Consider the following 15,058-nt stretch of genomic DNA (forward strand, 5'->3'; position numbering starts at 1 on the left):
TTTTGAGAAAGGTGTAGGTAATTAGTGATTTCCATCATTATGTGATGCCTGTTCGTTCCCTTATCAGCCCAAGGCTCACAGAAGCACCTTGTGAAAAGACGGCATCAGTTGCTATTACATGGAATAACGAGTAGCCTTTGGGAGTAAATAGGAGTTCAGTAGCTTAATGTTTCCCTGTGTTTTAGAAAATATATTTTGGGGTCATGTAAATTCTCTCCAGTATAATCTGAATTTAATATAGTGCCTATGTTCGTGTCTCATGTTGTAATGTGCCTCATATTTCAGCCTGCCAGTCTCCTTGTCTGGACAGGATTTGACTCCTTTTCTTTCCCCCTTTTTCTCTGGTATTGCAAACACGTACTGAGATCATGTTCATGTATTTGGGAGAGCGGGGTCTACCCAAGAGAATGGTAGTGGCAGAGAGGAAAAACAAAGGGTAAACACTAAGGCCATGAGGAGGGTGGAGGTAGACCAAACAGATGCAGACAGCATTCTGCCCTCAAGGTTCAAAGGCATGGCTTTGTTGCTTCCTGTACATCCTGTAAAAAAGTGTTTTGTTGAGTCCCAGCAGGGTTAGGAGGAGTGCTGAAAAGTAATTAGTGTTTCATTTGTGTCCCCTCTAGGAAAAGCCTTCCTCCTCACTCCTACCACCCTTTTTGTTCACAGCAAAACCCCTGAGGGCTCCCTGGCACATGGGGAGCCATGAGGTGGCTGAGCATGTCACCCTTCTGCCAAACAGCAGGGCAGGAACCCACAGCACTGGCTCCAAACAGCTCCAGTAATGTAGAGCAGCCTCCTGGCCACTTCAGCAGTGCTGTGCAGCTGCTTCTGTCACACTGATGCTGTGGGGTGCAGGGGGAGCTGGGGCTGGTGTCCTTTCTCAGCAGGTCTGACTGTAAGACTGGTGAATCCTCTTGCTGTGGAGCCATCTTCCCATGGCTGGGATACAGTTTGAGGTGCTACAGGTGCTCACAATCAGCCATGTCTTGTTGTCACAGGGTACCAGCGTCAGCTGCTCTACAAACATGACGATGGCTCCTACAGTGCCTTTGGGAAAGGTGATGAGCAGGGCAACACGTGGTGAGTGACCAGAACTGCTACTGTCACCCTAAACCCGTTGTCCTTGCTGGTTCATCTCCTGGCTGTGACCTGGGATTTCTCTGTGCCCTGGTCACAGGCTGACAGCTTTTGTAGCCAGGTCCTTTGGGCAGGCCAGCTCCCACATTCACATCGACAAGGACCACGTGCAGAGCGCTCTGCGCTGGCTGCAGAAGCACCAGCTGCCCAGTGGCTGCTTCCAGAGCGTGGGGAAGCTCTTCAACAATGACCTGAAGGTATGGCTGCCAGACATGGGAGTGGGAGCAGGAGGAACTCATGGTGACGCACGGGGTTGCTTCCTCAGCCTTTTCCACTGTGAGCTGTTGTTGGGATCTTTAGCTGGTCAGAGTGACCCCGAGAAAAGTTAGAAAGTCTCTTTTCCCAGCCTGGCATTCAAAGAAGGAGTCAGAGCTCTTCATTTCTCGATCTCAAGGTTGTTTATTGTATCTTATCTATAAAATTCTTTCTCCTGTCCTGCCAAGGTCCGCTCAGCAGGAAAGTCAGAGGCACTCTGCCTGCCCCTGGGGTGGCGTTATGTCTTTATACTTAAAACTACGTGTACAATGTTTACAATAACTTTCCAATACCTATCACCTATGTTAGACAGTGAGCTTCTACTCTAAACCAATCTAAAAGTGCCAACGTCACAGCAGAAGATGGAGGCCAAGAAGAAGAAGGAGAAGGGCTGGACATACCCAGATTCCTCCATCTTGCCCCCCTGAATCCCCATTCTAAAAACCCCAAAATTGACTTTTTCACCCCGTGATAAATTCACTATCATTCTACTTAATTTGTCATGGCTTGCAGATCTTCATTGAAGGTTGGTAACTTCCTCCATGGGTCACAATCAAAACCACAGGCATCTTGGGCTCTGTGCCAGGGTCTCTGAGACCCCTGGCAGGGGTTTTCACTGCTCAGGACTGCCAGAGGGATGTCCTGGGTCCTGACAAGCAGTAGCACAAAGCAATGTCCCCATGGCCTAGCACAGCTAAGGCATCTTCCCAGACCTGAATGAAAAACATGGCCTAAAACAGCAGTCATCTCCTCTGTGTGAGGTTTTAGACTCTGCTAGGCTTTCTTAATTTTCACTCTAGCCAAAAGACAACATAGCTAATTGTGCCAAGGCACTTCAAGGGCACAGGGAAATGAGAAATCTTTTTCTATTTTAGTGCTTGTCTAGAATATGCTGGCTGGATTCTCCCTCTTCTCATACCTTACAGTGCACAATACTCTGTACTCTAATACAAGATTGTCTGAAGACAATCTTCAGTTGTCCTTCCACTGCCCCAAAAATATGACTCCTCCTAGAGCTTGTCATCCCCCAAATGATGCCCGCAATGTAGCTGGAAATGCACCAAGCTCTTGGTGAACATGCCCCAGAGCTTAGGTACTGAGCAGTGAGTATGCAGTATGGCAATACTTGGGTTCATCGCCTTTGTAAAGGTACAAATAATCCACACTGGTCAGATTACAAAATTGCCCATGTTAAATACAAGCCAAATTTCTGAAAGAAAACAGGCTGCTACATTCATAAAGCAAAGGGTTACACATTTTTTTCCTAAAATTTGAATGCAGTACAAAATAAAACCAGAGTGTACAGGTAGACTGTTCATCCTTGTCTGACTGTCATTAATTTCCCACCTTGAGCTTTCTATCTGAACAGAACTTTTTGGAATTGGTTTTGCACCTCCACCTGCCTCACACTTAAAAAGTTTCTTCTAGTCAGTGTGAATGACACTTCTTGGCATTTTAGCCCAATTTCCCCCTCTCATTTTAGATGTATTCTTGTCTCATATCTGAGGATGTAAGCAGAACTTCTCCAAGAATTAATGCCCTCTGAGATGAAAAGCAGCTCCTCAAAGCCTGTTAAACACATATTATCCTGTAGTTTCTCAAAGCCAGATGACTTATATGTAAACTTGCATAAATTCTTATTTATGGTGCAAATCCTGCATCATAAAAACTTTATTCAAGTGTACAGTGGTAACATATTTAATGAGATAAATTGCTTTACAGTTTGTTTCATGCCTTTCTATGAGAAGGGATGTCTAGGCTGTTTGAACAACATGGCTGAGACTGCCCTCAACAGCAAACTTGCAGCAAGCAGATTTTCAGCAAGTGAGCCTGGAGGGCTTTCCTGGCCAGGAATGCCCAGAAGCACATTGCTGTGCTCTCTCAGATGCAGTTTTTGGGGCTATGCAATGACAGGCAAGCAGTGGTTCGGTTTGTCCTTTCCTGATGACTGTCTGTGTGCTTGCAGGGTGGTGTGGACGACACAATCTCATTAACAGCATATATTGCTGCTGCACTGGTGGAGCTCCATCTGGAGAGGAATGTAAGTCACACCTGAACTCCTGCAGGGCTTGGGGGCATGCTCCTCCATTCATTCTTCCCCTGGCTGGGGGCTTCAGGGACTACCCAGCGTGAGCTGGTGAAAGGTTCTGTCATTCCCACCTTGCTACACAAAATCAGGAAAATTTTATCTCGGTGAGGAGTTCTTAATATAAATGGCCTGATTTGCAGCAAAGCAGAGCACTTGCTTTTCCCAGCTCATCTCAAGGGAAACAGTTGTGTTGGAAAATAACAAAGGGTTTGCAGGGAGATGCAAGGGTTTTTGTTAAACTGATCAACAGGGCTGAAGGAGAAAAAAAAGACTACTTTTCAGGTATGCACTGTCCCCCTTCCCCCACATAAAAGCAGTGATCTTCAAGACAAGTGTAGACGGTTCTAGAAAAAAAGAAATGATATTCCAGGCTTAATGGTACATTCTAAAAACATCATACCCTTCAGGATCAGACACCCACAGCAGAGTCTCTGACAATTCTGAGCCAGCATGTTACCAGACACTTCCTACAGCTGGATTCTCCAGTGTATTAGCAATCCCCTATCCCAATAATAAGTCCAGCACACCTTTGCTTTCAACCCACAGTCAGTGATGCTTTGACCACTCTACCTCACATCTCACAGTCCTGGGAGAGATGCTAGCACTAAAGTACATCAATGATGTGTCTGAGATAGATGTTCACAACACCATGGTGTTTGGTCAGAGGAAATTCACTTGGTTTGGATTCCTTTTTCAGGACACCATGTTGGAAAATGCCTTACATTGCCTCAAGAATGTAACACTTGATGAGACAAGCCTCTATGTCAAGGCTTTGATGGCTTATGTCTTCACACTGAGTAAGGACATGGAGATGAGAAAGCTGCTCCTGGATATGGTACAGAAGGAAACTGGTAGGTTGTTGCTTTGGGGTCCTAGAGATCATGACTGTGTTGAAGGTCTGATATCTGTAGCATTTAATTGCAGTATTCTGGGAGATTTAGCTATTCACAAATACACTTTTGTGTCAGAAAATCATAATTTATTCAAACTATGACAATCTCTAGTTTTCTCAGACCCAGGAAACAATTTCTAATCAAAAGCAGCAGAGGTTATCCATGCTTAATTTGTGCAGTTAAAATGCTTATTTGTGTCATGGTGCTCCTGTAATTCTTCAGCAATTCATACATAGTACAAGAGATCTTGCAGAGCAAACTTGTTTCACCATGTCTGTTCAGCTGCTGGTCAGAACATTTACTTGAAAAATTCAAATGTTTTGACTGATTCCCCATTGCTGTGCTACTCAGCTCAGGGCCCTTGGATGGGTGGGCCTTTACTGCTGTGCTGCTGAGCTTGGTTCTTCCTTTTGTCTCATTAGCGTGGGAAAAAATATAGACTTCTGTCCTGAGTGAGGATTCTGGGGTAGGTGTTCAAAGCACCTAAGCCTATGGTTAAATATTTGATAATATTACCTAAGCTGGTTTAAGTAAGTTCTTCCTCACATTTCCTTGTCTGGCAGTGTGGTGAACTACATTGAGGGCTGAAAAATAGCATATTAAAAAAACAAAGGGAGAGAGGATTTTTCAGCCTGACCAGCTACTAGTGCTGAGTGTTGCTCACTGCATAGCCACTCAAGCTGCCAGCTGGAACAGGAAGGAGTAGAATTGCACACATTCAGTGCAGTACTTGTTCAGAGCTGCCTCTGTGATAATACACATGGAAGAAGGAAAATACCTTCCATTGTGATAAACATAATGAAGGTTCTCTGTAGAGGACTTTAGCTAAATTCTGAAGTCTTGAGGCTGGTATTATGCAAACAAGTGAAGGTTTTTTCTGAAAACTGACTTTGAATTTAAAAGCATTTCAGGTTTTCACACTTGTACCATTGCAGAAGATTCCTACACAATTAAGCCTGGCAAAATTAGCTAAATTCTTAGCTGAATTTGGTTAGTCTCCTACTACCACTGCAGGAAAATATTCAACTGGACTCAGATGTATTCAGTGCTTGTGAGCTTGAACCTGAAATGGGAGCCCAGCTCTTGCTTAAATTGCCCTTCACTATGCACTGCATAGTGAGGATGCCAGCAAAGATGGGTAGTCTTTCTCCTCCAGTAGCCTGACAGTAATTCACCCTCAAAGACTGAGAAGTTCTGTACAAAAGGCACAAGTGATTGGAAAGATGAGTCCTAGAGCTTTTCAGCACAGGGGGTCCTGTTATTCTATACTAGGCAAATGCAGAAACAGCAAAAATGCTGAAGCTTGGAGACATAACTTTGAATATATAGGGATCTACAGTTCTTCTCTTCCACATATTTCTTCCCCCATCAGCACAGCTACTGACATCTCAATCTGCTGATGAAACGTCTTCTTCCATGATTGAGACAGTAGCCTACATCATCCTGGCTCATGTCTCCAAACCAGACTCATCATTTAATGAAGCCTCAGTGAGCAAGCTTGTGCACTGGCTCAGTGCACAAAGAAATGCCTTTGGAGGATTTGCTTCCACACAGGTAACAAACCAGGGAAAATCATGGGGGAAAATGTTGTTGTGCCTGGAGTCATGTGCACATCTCTCACGTGCATGTCACTCTAGACCCATCCTTTGCAGACAAAGGTATATGAGCCCTGTTTGGGAAAGGGAGTGCTATGGGGAAACTCTTCTCTGTGTAGTGTAACTAGGATTACCCAGGATCTCTGGCACTGCTAAGCCCAGAGCTCACAAGCTGCCTGTTCTAGGTAAGAAAAATCATCCTGCTGCCTGTGGCACAGGCCCTACCTATGCACTTAGTGGGATAGAGCCTGCCTGTGTCAGAGTGTGAATCAGGGCCATGAGGACTGTAGTTCTCTCTGCAGTCCCTGAACTGCTGTGCTGGGTTTTGTCCTGCAGCTAAATGACTCTGACTCTCCCTCCAGGACACGGTTGTCAGCCTGCAGGCCCTCGCTCAGTATGCAGCCCTGATTCCTCAGGAGATGAGAGATGTCAAGGTGGCAGTGAAGGGAAAGGGGGCTTCTCCACTGGAGTTCCATGTGCACAGGAACAACAAGTTGGTCCTGCATCAGGCATCTCTCCCTGCAGACACAGAGAGCTACACAGTGCAAGCGACGGGCAGTGGCTGCGTTTATGTGCAGGTGCGTACGCGTGAGGAACAGAGCTCTCAGGCTTTGCCTCTGACTACTGAAGGGGGGTTTGGCTTTAAGCAGCTACTATAGCCTCAAGTTCTGAGTAGGATTTTGCCTTCTAGGCAGAATCATGTCAAACTTGAAGGTACTCAGGTGTACTTTGTTGACAGGGTTTCATGTAACCATCTCTGGTATCTCCTCAGAAATGTCTCAGCTTTGCTGTCCTATCCTACAGAGGCATGTTGTTATTAAGAAACCAGTAGATCTGAAGTCAGGAGTAATGAGACACAGAAGAGTACATGCTTTGATTTTGAATGTTTGTTGTTGGTGTCACTGCTTCAGGAGCTGGACACTTCTTACACAAAATTCTTTGGGTGTTTATCACATGCAGAGATGAGGAGTGAAGTGGTACCACAGTCTTCTTATTCCAGTACACCGACACAACTGGTCCATCAGGAGGATACATATTTTTCTGGCAGTGTTGACAGTTGTTCACTTGTGAGCCATTCATCCATCAAAGAACTCAAGTCACTCCCTGTGAACACCTTTTCTGCTGGGTCACTTCTGTTCAGATGATGCCCACAGAGAATCTTATGATGCTCACAGAGAATCTGCAAGCAGTGTCTAGTCAAGGGGACACACCAATTATTAATTGCTAATGCATGTAGGAGGTAACTAGAACCATACTACACTTGCATACAGTCAATGAGCATAAGACACCTGATGAGCACGTGCTGGGGAGGCAGTCAGTCACCAGGCAGGTGGAGGAAGATTGGCCTATGCTGCTCTTTGGATGACTGTCATCCTCCTGCCTGCTAAGCTGTCTTCTTCCAATTTTTAGTTCTTCTTTCTTCAGGGATTGTAATTGTTCTGCCAGTATTTTCCTATTTATTGAGACCTAGAGCTACTGACTATTAGCATGTCAAGAGTTAACAGTTACACTTCTTTCTCCTCCTGGGGCTGTTTTAGCTAATGTGCTTCCTTGCCCCTTAACAGATAGTTTGTTTTTGTTTTTTTTTTTTTATAGGACTGAATGAGGTTTTGAATCACAGATAGTTGAGTCTCTGAGTTTTGAGTTGCATTTGACAGGTGTATCTGATGCAATGTGCTAAACAGCACATCTCTGAACAGAAAGTGCATTTGAGTCCAACTGTGTTAGCCACTGTCTACCAATCCATTAAAGCTGGATGCACAGGTAGTGCTTTACTCAGAGAAACTCTGGGGCACTTCACAGAGATGTTTTCTCCCCCACCAGACTACTTGGTACTATAACATCCCACCACCAAAAACAGAAGAGGTCTTTCTCCTGGATGTGGAAACAGTACCAAGACAATGTGATGGTGTCAGGAAAGAGTTTGACATACATGTGTCTGTCAGGTATGAGATCCTCTTTCTTCAGTGGAAAAAAGTATGAACCCAGTTGTATGACTAGAACCCCATGAAAGCCTCCTGTCTGTAGAATCACAGACACAGGGTTACTTTCTTCTTCTCTATAGATCCCAAGGAGATTGTTAACTAAGAATTAAGGCCTGGAGAAGCGTGGCAGTGCACTGGTAGTGTCTTGCACGACCACAGCAACCATCTCAGGCAGCTCAGCAGTCCCCAGAGCACCAGCAGCTGAGCTCCCATGTTGGCATCCTGGGCTGAACCAGCCCTGAGATGCATCCCCCTGTAGTGTGAAGCACTGCTGGAACTAGACAGCAGAAACTCCAGTCCCTATCCATATTTCACTTGCCTGCATACGTCTAGAGTGAGAGTCTTGATCCAAATCCTCCATGCCTTACTGTCCTTACTGAAAGAGAACAATAGCAACATTTCCACTCTCAGCCTGTAACAGCAAAGGTCATTTCTCTACCTTGGAGAGGGCAATCAGGAATAATATGGCAGGAAGCCATATTATTTCTACATTAACCATAACACATTTGCTGCACAATCTCTGTCCATATTGAGCGAGTAGATGGGGACCAATTTTTGTCCCTTTGTCCCACCAGTTAGACATGTGATATGAGCTTTCATATCACTGTAGGGCAGAGCAAAGTTTGGAAGTGTCCATTTGTATCTCCTAGAAATGCTGTGCTGCCTTCCACATCTAACCTGCTTCTCTCCTGACCTCCTTCAGATATGCAGGGGACCGTGGGACGAGTAACATGGCCCTGGTGGAGGTGGAGATGCTGTCAGGGTTCATTCCTGTTCAGAGCTCTGTGAAGGAGGTAAGACTTCCTTTGGCTTTCCTTGAGGATATCAAAATCTATTTTCCAGATGTAGCTCAGTCAGAAATATCCAAACATTTAAGAAGTGTCGTAGAACAGTAATTACAAGTGCAGATATAACAGGCTATTTCACAAGGCAATTTTCCACTTGCACAAGTGGGTTGTGCAGTTTTCATGTTCATAGTGAGGACTGCATACACAGGAAGAGGTCAGAGAGAAGATGAAAAAGCACCTAGTTAGAATCACCTGGCATGCACTGGGCCCCTTTGCACTTACCAGTGCCATTTTTAGGGATATTCCATAAAGTGGTGTTGAATCCCATAGTGTTGTTCAATGACATGCCCCAGTGTTCCACACAATAGCTAGAGAGATCTGACATTACCTTGTACTAACCAGTTTTCCCTTTGCTACAAGTGATGACAATAGGAACATGATCCAAGGACACTTGTACCAAAACTGAAAACTATTTTCTAAGGCTTGATGTGCTCCCAGCAATCTCAATGCCACGGAATGCAAACTTGACTAGTCCTCAGGCTAGGCTTACTAACAAATTCCAAATCTGCTGTGAAACAGGGAAGGCCAATGAGCTGATGTTAACCATGCTTATCTCTTGCCTTCCTATACAGCTGGAGAAGATACCCCTTGTGAAAAAGACTGAGATAAAACCAGACAAAATCACAATCTACTTGGAGGAGGTAAGAGGAAGACCACAGGGAACTGCCCATTCATGTAGTAGCAACTGAAGTACTTTGCATGGGGACTTTTGCAGATTAGAAATACAAATCTCTAGGCTGGTCAAGCAGGCTAAACTTATCACAGAAGAGGAAGAGGGTGGAAGAACCTGGAAAGGTAGAAAAAAACCCCTTTGATGCAGAAGGAGTAAAGTTAGTATGTAGGTGATTTTGAGATGATCAGTGCATTTCTACTCACTTCCATTCTTCTCTCCAGCTGGGTGAGAGTTCCCTGAAGCTTAACATCTCAGTGGAACAAGATGTTGAAGTGCAGAATCTAAAAGCTGCAACAGTGCATGTCTATGACTACTATAAGCCAGGTGAGATTTCACTGACATTGGTGTAAAGTAACTATTCTACCCCCCACTCAGACATAATTATGGCTGTGACCCTAATTCCCTTCAACCCCCTTATTCCAGTGCATGTCCTCCTGCAATTTCAAACTTGGGTTTCCTCTGTACAAAATTTCAATATTCAGGTACCCAGTGGCTTAGAAAAGTTCTTGAGACAAGGCTGCCTGGCACTAGGATTATGATGTGGGGTGTTATGTGTTCCATGACTATGTTTTTTTCATCTCGCTTCAATATAGAAGAATTCTCTCACAATTTGCCATGAGTTCTCCAGCTTTTAAGCTTTCTTGAGAACACTTAGGCACTTACTGAAAATCAGTATTACGTAGTGCTACCCTGATCCACTAGAAGGCAGAATTTAGTTGTATGCATTTCATGTAAAGTGTAGTAATCCTACAATCCATTGTGTCCTGCCATGTCTCAGAGGAAAATAGGAAAATAATTTGCTACCCTTTAAAACTCTAAATGAATTATTAACACAGAGAAGAGAGATTTTGATTATATTTTGAGTCTTTCTGATTATCTGTGCTCAGTATGGGACAAAACAGCAGATGGAACTTTAAGAATTATTTTTTTTTAAAAATTTGAGAGCAAAATGGAAAAACTGCCACTGGAGATTTCAAAAGCAGCACTATGTGTCATATACTAAATTCCATTCTTGTTCCCCTTTCCACCGTGGCAAGAAAAGGACACTTTTTAATCCAGCTATTACAGAGCTAAATATTGACACCTAATATGCTCTCCCTCTGCTATTTCATCCTGTACAAGAATTTTTGTGCTTAGTACATACAATTTAAAGAGTGTTATCTGACATGAAAATACTAATTATCACTAAATAAGCCAGGCTATCAGGACATGCTGTGGAAAGGTTTTTTATTTACAAAAGATGTCCTTGCATTAGAAGGTATCACAGTGCACAAGGTGATCTTTTACAGCTGTGTGGGATACATGTTGTGGGGACAGATTGCTGGCCTGACCCACTAGAGACATTTCTTTGTTCCTGCATTCACAGTCTGAGAAATGAAGAATTAAGGCAGTGGGTTGGTTGTGCTACTGAAAAAGAAGTTTGGCACTACCATGCCATGCAGTCCTGCAGCTCACCACCCTGTCCCTCCCCTCTTGTTTCTACAGATGAACGCTCGGCAAGAGAATATGCGTTCCCCTGCAGTTCAGGTTAGTGTTAACAGGCTTCCAGCTGGGACAGGGCAGAGGACTGGTGGTAAGCAGGCAAAGCATCCCACCTCTGCTCTGCATTTTATCCTGTCATGTGATGTAGAGCCTTCTTGGAATGCAGGTTGAATTGGGATCTACTTACTGGTTGTGGGCACAGTTTCTAGCCCAGGTATTAATCTCATTGAGGCTTGAGCATACCCTGGGAGGTTAAAATGATCTCTTTTTATTTTATTTCCATGCAGTCCTCACAGCATCCTAAGTCTAAGTACAACTGGAAATGCCTATGTCAATGATAAAAAGATATTGCAACTCATCCAATAAGAGTCTCTTAGTCCACAGACACCTTCCTAAAAATTCATCAGGCACTTTTAATTTTCTTTCCTTTCTTTCTCCAGATACCTCAAAGCAGGTTTCCTCCTAGTATGCTCTGACTCTGCAACCTGAGTTTTCTGCCTGCGTAGAGGGAAAACTTCATTGCTCCAGCTCTTCCCTTTCCTGCTGTGTTGGAAACACCCTATTTCCTTTGCCCTATGTTTCTATGTGAAAAGTGGCTTAATACACATTAGTTTGGAAGCAGGTGAAATAAAGTATGTGGAACCTGGAAAGAAGGCAGTGACTTGACAGTTGAAGACTTCAGTGCATGAAAAAGAGAGAAACACTGTGCATGTTGTGGTTACATACTTTGCATTTGGTCACCATAGTGATTTAAATCTCTCTCATCCCCAAGTCCCATCTCTGAGCTCCCTTTTCAATTCAATTAACTCAATAGTTGATCTGCAACCATGAAAAAAAAACCAAACTCATTTTTAACCCTGATGTGGTTTACTACCTGATCCTCTGAGTCATTTTTCTGTCATCCTCTGAGTCATTTTTTACAATTGAAGAGTAGGAACAGGCAAGGGAATGCTAAGGAAGAAATACTTTACCAGTTCATTCAGACAGAAAAGAGCTGTACAGCAGTCTTATGAAGGGAGAGCATGAAACCAAAATAACACTCACTACACATTCACTGCATATTTAGACTCTGACAACACCTAGTCCCATCCTGTCAAGACATTAACCCCAATGACTAATCCTTACCTGTGGCACTACTTAAAAAAGACAACAATCTGAGGAATTTCAGGATGCAGCACATGCAACAAGACAACAGAGTGTATGCAGATGGCCCAGAGGGAATTGCAGTGCCATTAGGGAGATAGCACTCATAAAAAGGGGGATACTGAATAAGAAAAAATGGGTACTAGTTTCACAGAACTGATTGCCAAAAGATAAATTACCACAACAGTCATACCAAAAATGTATTAAGGTATGAAGAAAGGTATGAAGTCAACAAGCCCAGAGGCAATGGAAAAGAAGTGAGCAAGATAAGCTGGGAATTTGGGAAGTGATGAGCCTCTAAACAGGAAGTACTTTGGGAGAAAAAAAAGGGAAAAAAGGAACATGAAGTGAAGCAGGTCTGTGACAAGGATTGCTTGGGTTATCCCTGTGTAGTAGCCCTTTGCCTGATAAACACAGCTTGCAAAAGGGCAGCAAATATTCTTTTGTTTTCTCTGACCATTCAGAACAATTGGTCCATAAAGTGAGCAGAGCCAGCCCTTCCACATGGGGACAAAAGGAAAACAAAAGTCTCACAGCAGTGCTTAACAAGCATTTAGAGGAGGTAGAAAACCTGAGGAACCAAGTGATACATTCTCTGGACAGCTGATGCAAAAAGCAGATAGGGTTGAGTTCAAGGAAGCAAAAATATGAAGGGACAAACCTCCAAGGATTGTTCCCCTAGCATTGTCCCTTCCCAAGACATGGTAGGAGTCAACAGAGACTGTTCAATGGTGCTCTGCAAAGGGAGCAAAGTGAGACCTGTTGCCTGTCCTGGTTGCCTTCTTGGCAAGTCTCCTCCTCTGGATATTTGGGCTGGACTGGAAGAGCTTTGGGATTAAACCCCTCCGATCTGTTGAATTTCAAATAAGAATGTTGTAAATAAAACCTGAAGTCTGTAACCCAGCATGCTCACTGTGTCCGTGAGCCAGGCTCTCCCATCTCTAAATGGATATGTGCCAAGGATCTGCTTTACAGTTCATGGGATCAGATTGCCATGAAATTAGATCCTGATAGAAGCAGGCCACCAAGATTCCTCTGCTTCTGAAGATAGGATATCTTGGCACCTTGTACCTGCCTGGGGCAGATAAGTGAGAAAAACAAGTGTGTGAAATATGAATACAAACAGATATTTCCAGGCTGTGGTTTCAAATCAGATAGATGTTATTCAGCTGCAGATGAGGGGTTGAGGAAGCTGGCAAACCAGAGAACTGAAAAAAAGCTGCTGTGTGGCAAGCTCCCATAAGATAGGAAATGTACAGCAGAAGTCAGTGAGCTTTTTGCCTCTTGAATTAACTATTAGGGAATGCAATAAGTGGCTAGTCTGTGCTGGATGGACAATCTGATGCTTGCTCAGTTCTGTGGCTGTTGAAAAGTACTCTCTGTCCTTGGTGACATCCATAGGAAATACCTTCCAGGGCAAGAAAGGGACCCTTGTAATGTGTAAGCAAAGGTAGGGCTGGTGGCCAGGAGACTTAATTCCACCACCTCACTACAAGCAGCTGTGTGGATCTTGGTTGCCCAAGTAGTCTGGAGGTAACTGGGAAATTTCCTGCAAAGTTTTGCTGCTTTAATCTGTGAAAAAAGAAGGTCCATAAGAGCATAGTGCAGGCAGCAGCTAACAGGCATTCTGGTCACCAGCATCTCAGACAGCAAGGGATTTTTCTGCAAAGAGAAGCTTTTAAAAGGAGTGGGAAGTAGGCTCCTTGAAAGGAGGATGACTGTAAGCACACAAGATGGCCCCAGATGGATTCTGGCCTTGTTAGGGCACTATTATAAAAATAAATGGCATATTAAAAATCTGTACATGATTTTGAAAGTAGTCTGTACAATGACCAGTCCACTACAAGAGACAGGGTGTTCCTTCTGAGGTACCTGAAGGTGATGGTCTCACTTCTAGGCTGAAGTGAGTAAATGGGCGTGGGAAAGGGAAAGAAGACAAATGCAGTTACATAGACTACATGTCTGTTTATATGCCTATACTATAAGAATCTATACGGCACAGTATGCAGGCTCATGCTTATGCTATGTGCTGTTTATACAGATGTTTATATGCTGTTTATACAGATGTTTACATGCTGTTTATATGCAGGCTCATGCTTATGCTATGTGCTGCTTATTCACCTGTGTATAAGGTTCATTTACTGCCACTGTGTTCCTGATAAACTGGAAAAAAAACCCGTGAGCTCAGAAGGTGCACTTTTCCTGCAGGGCCACTGAGTGTCACCATCACTCCGTGGCTTGCTCTGCAAGATGCCGTTTCTCCAGGGAATAAATCTCCGTTTCTAAAACGGGCTGGAATGGAGGGGGAAAAAAATCATCGGAATGAAAATGGGCTGCTTCTTCCTTTTCTCTGGAGCTCGGAAGAGCTGCACCTGAACCGTGAGCTATCTACGCAATGAATTCTGCCTTATGTGTAGGCAAAGCATTTGACAGGTTTCCAGCCAGACCCTCTAAACCATCTTACAATCTGCAGCACGATCCTCAGTGACAACAATTATGGGACTGAACAAGTGCTTTATCAGGAGACACTAAAAAGGCTGGGATCTCACCATTTGGGAAGCAGAATGAACAGAATAGATATCGACCAGGTGCACTTGCTTTCCCTGAAACTATTAAGGGCAGCTGAACCTGGTGGACTGAAAGATCCAGTGGCTTCCTTTTTTCCTGGGTCAGTGGAGGTGAGTGAGAGCTTTCTTGTTTCACACCCCAGCAGTAGCAGAGTGGTGTGCAAGTCCACAAAAGACATGTACACATAGGTTAACTCTGACAGGAGACAATACTTCAGAGACACCCACATCAGCACAGTGTCACTGGCCTGATCCTGTTCCTAGCATTTTCATAGATGTCAGGTTTTTGGCCCTATAAACCTTTCATCCTACTTGCTGACTAACAGACCACAAAACAAAGAGCACAATAATACAGGAAACAATTAAAATAATTTATTAAAAATGTAATGCA

The 15,058-nt window shown here is 43.9% G+C and overlaps 1 protein-coding gene across 1 annotated transcript in view; it reads left to right on the plus strand.

Moving 5' to 3' along the window:
* LOC136571693 (alpha-2-macroglobulin-like protein 1) overlaps positions 1-11,423 on the plus strand; it is a 28,204-nt gene extending 16,781 nt beyond the window's left edge. The window contains exons 26-37 of the mRNA XM_066572285.1: positions 999-1,080; positions 1,178-1,334; positions 3,359-3,433; positions 4,179-4,332; positions 5,747-5,928; positions 6,332-6,547; positions 7,794-7,915; positions 8,658-8,748; positions 9,375-9,443; positions 9,697-9,799; positions 10,961-11,002; positions 11,398-11,423. Coding sequence (XP_066428382.1) covers positions 999-1,080; positions 1,178-1,334; positions 3,359-3,433; positions 4,179-4,332; positions 5,747-5,928; positions 6,332-6,547; positions 7,794-7,915; positions 8,658-8,748; positions 9,375-9,443; positions 9,697-9,799; positions 10,961-11,002; positions 11,398-11,423 — 1,319 coding nt within the window. The remainder of the gene's footprint in view (positions 1-998; positions 1,081-1,177; positions 1,335-3,358; positions 3,434-4,178; positions 4,333-5,746; positions 5,929-6,331; positions 6,548-7,793; positions 7,916-8,657; positions 8,749-9,374; positions 9,444-9,696; positions 9,800-10,960; positions 11,003-11,397) is intronic.
* The last annotated feature ends 3,635 nt before the right edge of the window (positions 11,424-15,058 follow it).

Source organism: Molothrus aeneus, chromosome 2 (genome assembly GCF_037042795.1).
Source record: "Molothrus aeneus isolate 106 chromosome 2, BPBGC_Maene_1.0, whole genome shotgun sequence".
Classification (NCBI taxonomy): Eukaryota; Metazoa; Chordata; class Aves; order Passeriformes; family Icteridae; genus Molothrus; species Molothrus aeneus.